The following is a 10,607-nucleotide window of genomic DNA, read 5'->3' on the forward strand; positions in this document are numbered from 1 at the left end:
GCCGAGCGGGTCTCAGCTTCTGGGCCGCAGGGGTGGGACCGCCGCCTTCAACTGTTGGCCGGGCCTGCGGGGCTATGGGCCGGGTCGGGCTGGGCCGGGCTAGGCCTGGGCGGGGCCACAAGATCCGGGCTGAGTTTTAGTCCGCCTCGTTGCCGTTATGGCGGGCTCCCTGCTTCCACAGCAGCTCTTCCTCCAGGGCGTGGCCGCCGTCTTCTTGTTCGCCTTCGCTTCCCTCTATACGCAGATCCCAGGTGAGGACCCCAGGGTGGGACCTCCCCAGGCGCGACACCACCACCCCCCATCTAGAGGCGCGTGGCCCCCTGGTGGTCCCTCCACTTCTGGGAGCCGTGCGAGTTCCCGGCCTAGCCGGGGTGCTGGAATAGCCGTAGGGGATGAGGGATGTAGCGGGTCGCCGCTCCGCAGCAGCTCTTCCTCCAGGGCGTGGCTGCCCTCTTCAGGTTCTGGGCAGGCAGGGTAAAGGCCTTGCCCTGACCTACCGCCCCACAGGCCTCTATGGCCCCGAAGGCATCCTGCCAGCGCGGAGGATGCTGCGGCCCCAGGGAAAGGGGCGCTGGCAACAACTGTGGGAGACCCCGACGCTGCTATGGGAAGCGCCGAGGCTGGGACTGGACACAGCCCAGGGCCTAGAGCTGCTGAGCTTGCTGGGCACAGTGCTGGCCCTAGGTCCACTGCTCCTCCGCCGGCTACGCCACCCCCTCGTTTACTTGCTTCTCTGGGCTGCCTACCTGTCAGCGTGCCAGGCAAGTGGGACCCTTGTCATCCCACCCCATCCTGCTTCCCTGCCTCTGCTTCACTGCACTGCAGAGGTGCCCTGCTCCCTAACAGCCCTTCTCCCCGCAGGTGGGCCAGGTGTTCCTCTACTTCCAGTGGTGAGTGACTCAGGCCCAATCGAGGGTCTGCCTTTCCTGGGAAGTCCTCTGAGGGGGTCAGGAGGCGTATTTGGTACCATTTCTTGTCCCCACAGGGATTCCCTGCTCCTGGAGACAGGCTTTCTGGCTGTGCTGGTAGCCCCGCTAAGGCAGTTCTCCAGCCCAAAGCAGACTCCCCAGGGGCCACTGGTAGGGGCTTCCGCCTGTAAGCACCTGACCTTCTGGCTGGTGCGCTGGCTGCTGTTTCGCCTCATGTTTGCCTCAGGTGTAGTCAAACTGACCAGCCGCTGTCCTGCATGGTGGGGACTCACTGGTGAGTGTCCTGGCCTGGACCTGGGGTCTCCCGGGGAGCCCTCCAAAGCCCTAACCACCCACCTGTGCCCACAGCCCTCACTTACCACTATGAGACACAGTGTCTGCCCACACCCGCTGCCTGGTTTGCACACCACCTGCCCATCTGGCTGCACAAGCTCAGCGTGGTGGCTACTTTCCTCATCGAGATCGCAGTGCCCCTCCTGTTCTTTGCCCCTATTCGCCGCCTGCGTTTGGCCGCCTTTTATACTCAGGTAGGTGGGGTAAAGACAACCTTGGCAGGCAGGTGGTGCTGCTATCAGGGAAGCCTCACAGCCAGAAGGTGTGATACTTGGGCCGGCAGGTGTGTGGTGGGCAGGTGTGTGATGGACAGCCACACTGAGGGAGGTCTGTCACCAGGTTAGTAGGGGATGGCTCTCAGGAGCTTTAAGTACAAACCTTCTCAGGTGCTGCTACAAGTTCTGATCATTATCACTGGCAACTACAATTTCTTCAACCTACTCACCCTGGTGCTCACCACCGCCCTCCTGGATGACCAGCATCTGGCTGCTGAGCCTGGGCTCAGCCTCCCCAGGAAGATGCCCACCTGTGAGTGTCAGGCTGCTGCTGACAGCCAGCTGTCCCCACACCTCTGCCCTCTAGGGTATCTCCTTCCTTCCAGCACTCTCTGAAAGAACCACACCGCACTCTCTTGGCCCCTGGCTGGGGACCCTCTGACAGCCATTGACTATCCTGCCCACAGCCTGGCACAGGGTCCTGCTGGGCAAACTGTCCCTGCTGCTAGAACTGGCCACCTATGCGACACTGGCCTATGGCACTGCGTACTACTTTGGCCTGGAAGTTGACTGGCAGCAGCATGTGATCCACTCCAGAATCAGTGAGTGCCGGGTCGGGGGGGTCCAGGGTGAGGGTCAGGCCAGCCTTCCTTATGTTCCCCTCCTTTGGCAGCCTTCACCTTCCACCAGTTCTCCCAGTGGCTGAAGATGGTGACACTCCCCACTATGTGGCTAGGCGCAGCCTCTCTGACCTGGGAGCTGCTGTCTGCCCTCTGGAGGTACATGCCTGTGGCAGGGAGGGGGAGGAGGCCCACCCCCAGGGCAACCTGATCACACCTGGCCCTACCCCCAGGTGGGCACAGATTCGGGGATGGCTGCAGAAGTTCTATACTGCAATCCAGCTTTCCATCTTGGGTGCTTCCACAGTGGCCCTGTTCCTGATTAGCCTGGTAGGTAGCATGATACGAAGAGGGCTGGAAGGCCCAGAGAGCAACACTGAACCTTGTCTCTACCTGCTGCAGGTGCCCTACTCCTACGTGGAGCCTGGGACCCATGGGCTTCTCTGGACTAAGGCTCACCACCTGTTTGGCACAGTGGAGCACCTGCAGCTGGCCAACTCGTACGGCCTGTTCCGTCGGATGACCGGTCTGGGTGGGCGCCCTGAGGTGGTGCTGGAAGGCAGCTATGATGGACACCACTGGACAGTGAGCCTCCCAGGGGCTGGGGGTCGTAGGGACCCAGGCCAGCCTGCCTACCTAACCTGGGGTCCACCTGGCAGGAGATTGAGTTCATGTACAAACCTGGAAACGTGAGCCGCCCACCCCCCATCGTGGTACCCCACCAGCCACGCCTCGACTGGCAAATGTGGTTTGCAGCCCTGGGCCCACATACACACAGCCCTTGGTTCACCAGCCTGGTGCTCCGCCTGCTGCAGGGCAAGGAGCCAGGTGAGGGGAGCAGGCAGGGCTGGAGACGGGCAAGGAAGATGTGCTCTACAAACCATACTGAGCCTTATCCCCCTTCATAGTGATCCGCCTGATCCAGAATGACGCTGCCCAGTACCCCTTTAACAAGCAGCCACCCACCTACATCCGTGCCCAGCGCTACAAATACTGGTTCTCTCAGCCTGGAGAGCAGGGGTAAGCTTGCATGCTGGATGGGTTGTTGGGGCTGGGCCTTGGGCCAGGTGCTAAGGATCCAGTCCTGTTGCAGCCGGTGGTGGCGCCGCCAGTGGGTAGAAGAATTCTTCCCACCTGTGTCACTGGGAGATCCCATCCTAGAGATGCTGCTGCAGCAGTTTGGGCTTAAGGTAGGAGGGTGTGCACCAGGCTGGGAGGTGGTAGAGGACTCCCACCAGCAGAGGCCAATCTTATGGGCACCTTTCTCCATCCTATTAACAGGACAAGTCTCCACCCCGGCCCCACAGCCCTACCCATGCACTGGCCCGGGCCCTTCACTGGATACGAATCCAGCTATCTCCCCTGGAGCCCCCCAACCTACTCTGGGGGCTCCTGGGAGCTGTGGGTGCCGTGAGAGTTGTGCAAGCCCTGCTGGCCTCTTGGTTGCCCCAGTCTTCCCCCCCAGCCAGAGAAGAAAATCACAAACTGATCTCCAAAAAGGAGTCAAGAACTGCATCCAGACAAGCCGTGCCCACCCCCAACAACTGCAGCAGTGGCTCCCGGACCTCCCGGAGGAAAAAGTAGCTTTGTGTTCTGTCATGTGTCCCTGGAGGGTCAGGTACCTACTAAGCTCTGACATGCAATGGGACATGGTCCTGCCACTGTGCCTTAGCCAATCCTGCCAGGACCCACACAGGCTGGTATACTGTTCACTGAAGGTGCTGCGTGCTGCCTAAGATTACTGGTCCCCTTACATCCACTGCCCCCACTGCCTCAGCATTGACCCAGGAGGTGGCCCAAGGCCCAGCTCAGGATCCTTGCTGGAATATCATCCCAGTCATGGGAAGCTTGTCCTCTGCCCCAGGATGTAGAGGTCTGAGTGTGGAGTCCCTAACCGCAGCCTTTATCTGGAAGGCATAAGGGGCTCACTGAGGACAGCAGAGAAGTTGTCACCTGTATTGTCATCTCCATCCACTGACCCACCTTTTGGATCCAGGCATCAATAAAAGCACCCTTGGAGCTTGGCTATGCTGCTGTTTCCTTCCTGCTGGGTAGCCCTGAGGACACCAGGCATGACTGGGCACCCATCACCGACATGGCTTAATGAGTACCTCCCTGTCCCTCCATTGTGTCCTCTGCAAAATGGACACAGGGAGCCTTAGGGCCAGCACAGCCTGGCACAGTTGTCACTCTAGGAGCACAAAGCCATCAATGGAACACAGGCTAAACAGAACTCTTAGAAACCCAGATCTTCTTCCTGATCCTCTTCCTGGTCCTTCACAAGGACAAAAAGTTCAAGTGGACAGGGCTGAAGGCAAGATGCTGAGAGCAGAAGGAGGGAGGGTGCAGAGGCCTGTGTCCAGTCAGGGGAGAGGAGGTTGCTCCAGCACCTCAGTGCTGTGCTGGGAGGTAGAGCAGTGGAAGCGTGGGTTTCCAGCTAGGATCAGGTTGTCTCCAAAAGGCTGCATCCCAGGCCAGGGATTTAGCTCAGCGGCATAAGTGCCTGTTTTGCAAGCACACAGTCGTGAATTCGATCCCCAGTACCAAAAAAACAAATGCCGCATCCCTCCCTGGCAACCCAAGCACAGCTCCCCTTCCCCCTGGCTATGGCCTTGTCCACCCCACCCTGTGATCTCCCTCAGGGATTCCTGACAACTCTCTGTCCCTGACTCAGCCCAATACCCACAGGACAGCCACAGCACTTTGCTCAGGTGTCACACGGGCTTTCAGATGCCTTCCAGGGGCCCTTACATAGTGTTGACAAGCTAGCAGCTGGCACTGGCTTACAATATGGCAGCATACTCAAAATTCAAACACCTGTTCTTTTTTCTTAGTCTTTTAAGCTCAGTTTACAAATCTTTGCTGGGTTTTCTGTAACAGCTTTCTTGATAACTCTCATGCTGTACAATTTAAAAGTGTAAGATTAGGGCTTGCAGTGTGTCCACACCACGGCATCCATCCCGTCCTTTGTAGAGCGTTCTCATCACCTGACTGATGCCTGTGTCAGTCACCCACCTCTTCCAAGACCCAGGCAATTGTTAATCTATTTTCTGTCTATGGACTTACCTATTCTGTGCATTTCCTATAAATTAAATCCTACGAGGGCTGGGTATAGGTTAGTAGTAGAGCATTTGCTTAGCACCTGTGAGGCCCTGGATTCAATCCCCAGCAACACCTAGAAAAAAATTATCAAGATCCCATCTCAAAAAAACAAAATAAATGGAATAATGCAATCTTTTTCACCAGGCTTGTTTTCCTAGGCATTGTGATTCCAAGCTACAGCCACTTTGTAACATATACTTTAGGCTTTTATTGGGTATAGGGGAGGTCAGGTTTCTAGAATTAAACTCAGGCCCTTTATACTGAACCACATTCCAGCTCTTTTTTTTCTTGTCTTTTTCTTCTTTCTTTCTCTCTTTTTTTTTAATGAGACAAACACAAAAACCACCTTACTTGTCCTCAAACTTGCAGTCCTCCTGCCCCAGCCTCCCAAATAACTGTTATTATACGCAAGTGCTAGCCCACCTGGCTAAGTACTTCATTCTTTTTGTTGTTGTTGTTGTTGTTTTCCTTTTTATCGGTACCGGGGATCAAACTCACAACTGCCTGCTTGCAAGGCAGGCACTTATGCTGCTGAGCTAAATCCGCAGCCCCAGTACTTTATTCTTTGCAATATTGTATGAGTAGAGCCGCATACTTACTCATTTGTCCACATTTAGGTTGTTTCCACCTTTTACTAACTGTCAGTAGTGCTGGTGTGAACACTTGGTACACTCATGTACACACAGGTTTTCATGTGCATGACTATTTTTGTTTTCTGTTCTCTGTTTTAAATCTGGTAGATCCAAAGGAACCTTTTGTCCCATTTACCAATTTTAAATACTACTAATATTTCAACTCCTTTATAATTTTATCAATTTATTTTTAATTGATACTTGTAGCAAAATATGCATAATTTTAACCTAGCACTGTAAAGTGAGATACATTGTAAGCCACACATATACTTTTTGTTTTTGACACAGGTCGTGTTCCATTGCTTAGTCTGGCCTTCAACTTGTGATTCTACTGTCTCAGCCTCCCCAGTAACTGGGATTACAGTTAAAGCCATGCACCACTGCACCCAGATAATTTTAACTAAGTGTATAGTTCTGTGGTGTAATGTATACTCGCACTGTTGTGCAGCCATTACTGTTACCTATTTCCAAAACTTTTCCATAACCCTAAACAGAACACAACCCCTAGCAATCTTCTATTTTTTGATTTCGTGTGTGTGTGTGTGTGTGTGTGTGTGTGTGTGTGTGTGCGCGCGCGCACGCGCGCGTGTGTGTGTCCTAGCCGGACAACATATAACATTTGCTTTTGCATCTGGTTTTGTTCACTTGACATCCCTACAATTACATGTCAGGCCTTCCCTCTGTTGTGTGGACAGGCTACATTTTGGTTTTTTTGTTTGTTTGTTTTTTGTTTTTTTCCTTTTTTTTTTTTTTTTTTTTTTTTTTTGTCTTTTTCCTTTTTGTCGTGACCGGGGATCGAACTCACTACTGTCTGCTTGCAAGGCAGGCGCTTATGCCACTGAGCTAAGTCCCCAGCCCCCACAGACCACATTTTGATTATCTGTTTATCTCTCAATGAACTCTTAGGTTTTCTCCACTTTTTTCAACGGGGAATCATCCTGCCATGAACACAGGCACAAGATTTGGGAGACAATTCTAGTGACTCCCCTTAAATGCAAAGCAATTGCTACGACTTTGATTCTTTGGAGACTTCTTTTTTTATACTGATATGTAGAGAGCTGGCTATCATATTTTTTTTCCTATTTAATTGGCTCTAAGCATTGCAAATAAAGCTAGCCTCAGGTGCTGGTATGTAAATTTTAAAGCCAACAGACATTCCTGTTTCCTCGCATAGTGTTCTCCATACCCAGATATGAGCAGGGCAAGATGTTTAGAGCCAGTCAGCTCCGGGAATGTCAACTGGTTATGAGCCTCAAGATAAAGAGGCTACTACTTCCCAAGGCACAACAGTTTACATATCAAAAACTAAAGCTACAGCTTCCCAAAACAATTCAGTTGATGGGGGCTGGGGATTTAGCTCAGCAGCATAAGCACCTGCCTTGCAAGCACACAATCATTTGATCCCCAGTACCGATCAAAAAATTCAGTTGATAATTAGATTATGTGAATTGATCCTTCTGCATATCTTCCTCTCTGCAATTTACAGAGGTGCCCGTCTCTCACCTGGCCGCCAGCTCACATAACTCACATGATTCCCCACCATCCTCACTGTCACTCATCCCTGAGCCACCTCCCTTCTTCACAAGGTAATAAATTCTGGAAGAGGCCTAGGATCAGGGCCTTTGTTTGCATGTCTTTACGGGGATTGGATTTAGGGGATTGGATTTAGGACCCCGTGGCTGCCCTTAACCTGGAATATGTCTTTACTCTCGTCGTGGGTTGCATTGGAGGTGGTAGATTGAAATTAATTTGCTGGGATTCTAATGACGTCTCCATGGGATTACAAATACAACGTTTTGGATGGTGAGGAAAGCTAGAAAGAGGATTACAATACTTGGATGACGGAACTCAATACTTGAGTTTACAATACAAGCATCTGTCCAAAACCTTTGTTCTGTGATGAATAAGTGGAGGTGACTGCAAGGTCATAATGATCCCTTGGTGGCTTCTTGAGGAGCTGCCCAGCTGCATTCCTCAGCAGCCACTCCCTTGCACATTCCCACCAACAAGATGCAGAGGTTCCAGTTCCCCATACCCTCAGCAGCAGCTGTTTGCTTTTGGTGGTTGTGCAGTGGCGTCTCATGGTCATTTGTTTTGTTTTGTTTTGTTTTGTTTTTGTTTTTTGGTTCTGGGGATTGAATTCATGACCTTGCACTTCACTTGCAAGGCAGGCACTTGTGCTGCTGAGCTAAACCCCCAGCTTCGTGGTAATTTTGATCTGCATTTCCCTCATGACTAAGCAGGAGCATCTTTTCATGTGCTTATTGGCTATTTGTGTCTTGCTGGACAAATATCTACTCAGGTCGTTTGCCCATTTTTTAATTGGATGACTCTTTTTTCTTTTTTCTTTCCTTTCCTTTTTTTTTGGGGGGGGGGGGAGTGAGTTGAAGAAGTTCTAGATAGTAATCTGTCCAATGTGAGATCTGTGAGTTATCTTTCACTCATTTTGACACATGAAAGTTTTTGGTTTTGTTTTGGGGAAACCAAATTTCTTTATTTGAAAGAATTAATGCACTTCAAGTAGGTGTCTTGGTACAATTTATAGAAAAAGTAAAGGTAATCCCAAAATGCTTGCACTGCCTTGGTGACCTGGAAGTCATTCTGGCCATGGGGTGCTTAGCTCTCATTTCACTGCCCCCCAGGGTCTGCTTGTCAAAGACAGATACTCTGCCATGCCAGACTCAAGCAGAGCTAGGATTTTGCATTCAGTCTGTAGAACACTCTGGGTACAATTGCTTTCTTAATATAAAGTCTCCTGGGAGTTCCCATTTTCTCCCTTCTAGTAGGTTTTAGTAGTCATGCCAGAAGCTTCCATTTGTATATTTTAAATAGCTAAGATATTTAAACCGCTTTATAAATGTTAACTTATTTGCTAGGCTTTCAGTCTTCTAACCAAACAATCTTTCCAAGCAAAGAGAAACAGGAAGGTGGGGGAGGGTAGAGGGAAGGGAGAGGGAGGAGGTGGCTACCAAATATGGTGGTGCATGCCCGTAATCCCAGTATGAGGCAAGAGGATTGCCTGGAGTTCAAGGCACTAGCCTGAACCACATAGTGAGACTTAGTCTCAAAAAAAAAAAAAAAAAAAGATAAACATGCAAATGCAGTGAAATGACATTCATTTTGAATGTTCCTTTCCCAGGTGAGAAAAGCAGAACCAACTTGCAATGGCAGCAAGATGTCGCTCCAGCTAACCCAGCCTGGCCTCCCTCAACTTCAGTACTGTGGTCACAGGGCCCAGCTTCCTCTGCACACCTAGCTCCAGCCACCCCCAAAGCCTGTCCCAGACTTTCAGAAGCCAGGTACCAGCCCGGGCCCTCAACAGGGAGGATGACAGAGCTCTAGTTGGTGAAGACACTACTGCAAAGACAGTGAAAGGCTTTTCAGCAGGTTTAGTACATGACAGTGATCTCTACCAATGGGAAGTCCCCATTATTGGTCCTCTAGATACACTCTATAAAGGTGGTGTTTTTAAGACATCTCACTTTTCCCAAAAGGTTGTTCCCCAGGCCTCCTAAAATGAAATTCATTACAAAAATCTGGCACCCCAATGTTGATAAAAATGGTGATGTTTGCATTCTGTTCTTTGTGAACCTGATGAGGATAAATATGGTTATGAAAAACCAGAGGCACAAGGGGCTGGGGATTTAGCTCAGCGGCATAAGCTCCTGCCTTGCAAGCAAGCAGTCATGAGTTTGATCCCTGGTACTGATAAAAAAGAAAAACCAGAGGCACCCTGGCTCCTCTCCACACTGTGGAAACCATCATGATTAGTATCATTTTGATGCTGGTGGACCCTAAAGGAGACCCACTTGCCAACGTGGATGTTACAAATGAATAGAGGGAAGATAGAAATGAAGAATTTGAAGTAAAATTGCTTTTTGTACAAGAAAAAAGCAAAAAACTGCCTTCGAGTGACATTGATTCATCAGTTAGAAGTTTCACTTGATTCAGGATCTCCCATTGAGAAACATGGCACCATTTTCCAGCACTGTACCCACCCAATGCTCTTATTCATTTGTGTCTTTTGAGTTTTAAAAATTCCTTAAAGCATCTCAGATGAAAATTAATTAGGATTAAAAATTCCCATTTAAGTTCCTTTAAACCATGGAGACTTCATTAAACTCCTTTTACTTACTAAATTTTTCTTTTTTGTTTTGACACACCCCCTTTTGCTCTTGTCTATTCTGCCTGCCAGAATGTTCTCAAATCATTTAGTTTACAAGATGAAATAGTTAACAAGCGGTTACTTGATTTTTAGCGATGACTCCAGAGGAGTGATCATCACTAGGTGCTTTGGACCCTTCACAGTTCAGTGCGTGAATTGTAGACATAGGACCTTGTGGAAGCCAAGGACCCAGAGGTGCTGTTGAGGGAGGCTTCCAGGCCTCACAGAGGAACATGATGCTCCAACAGGATCCTGTGTCTACAGTTCATACACTGAACTATGATGCTAACCTTTAGGAAAGAAACCAAACACTGATCAGCTAGGAAGACAATATAAGGAGTACCACTACCCAGGTTCAGCTAGCATCTGGGTTATCATCCTCATGCTCCATTCTGAAGGGTCCAAGCCCTTGGATTCAGTCTGCAGAATATGCTGCTGACTTCCAGGAACCCTGGCCTGTGGGCTGGAGGGGGTCTCCTACAGCCAAGTCAGACCTTGTGCATTTTGTCACAAAGGGAATAAAAAGCCCCATACTCAAGGATGGAGTTTGATTTGGTTTGTTTTTGCTTTTGTTTTGTATCAGAATCCAACTCAGGACCTTGCACTTGCCA

At 50.1% G+C, this 10,607-nt stretch overlaps 1 protein-coding gene across 2 annotated transcripts; it reads left to right on the forward strand.

The window, feature by feature from the left end:
- The first annotated feature begins 19 nt into the window (after nt 1-19).
- On the forward strand, nt 20-4,121 carry Lmf2 (lipase maturation factor 2). Of its 2 annotated transcripts, XM_003461564.5 has the most exons (14): nt 20-251; nt 508-761; nt 862-890; nt 986-1,203; nt 1,278-1,456; nt 1,649-1,790; nt 1,945-2,079; nt 2,151-2,256; nt 2,331-2,427; nt 2,500-2,682; nt 2,757-2,925; nt 3,006-3,117; nt 3,191-3,287; nt 3,379-4,121. In XM_003461564.5, exons 1-14 carry the CDS (start codon nt 158-160, stop codon nt 3,679-3,681), a joined length of 2,118 nt encoding a protein of 705 aa, XP_003461612.1. In that variant the 5' UTR covers nt 20-157; the 3' UTR covers nt 3,682-4,121. The 2 variants fall into 2 exon arrangements, with proteins under 2 accessions (XP_003461612.1, XP_063099861.1); XM_063243791.1 differs by lacking the exon at nt 508-761 and having other exon boundaries at nt 112-251.
- Nucleotides 4,122-10,607: the final 6,486 nt, after the last annotated feature.

Source organism: Cavia porcellus, unplaced genomic scaffold (assembly GCF_034190915.1).
Source record: "Cavia porcellus strain 051 isolate PalLab524CR breed Dunkin Hartley unplaced genomic scaffold, mCavPor4.1 scaffold_40, whole genome shotgun sequence".
Taxonomy (NCBI): Eukaryota; Metazoa; Chordata; class Mammalia; order Rodentia; family Caviidae; genus Cavia; species Cavia porcellus.

Excerpts from the sequence above, each read along its gene's own strand:
- Lmf2 (XM_003461564.5), top strand. The coding sequence starts at position 158 with ATGGCGGGCTCCCTGCTTCCACAGCAGCTCTTCCTCCAGGGCGTGGCC. Across the intron at positions 891-985 it reads GTGTTCCTCTACTTCCAGTG|GGATTCCCTGCTCCTGGAGA; the intron begins GTGAGTGACTCA and ends TTGTCCCCACAG. Across the intron at positions 3,288-3,378 it reads TGCAGCAGTTTGGGCTTAAG|GACAAGTCTCCACCCCGGCC; the intron begins GTAGGAGGGTGT and ends TCCTATTAACAG.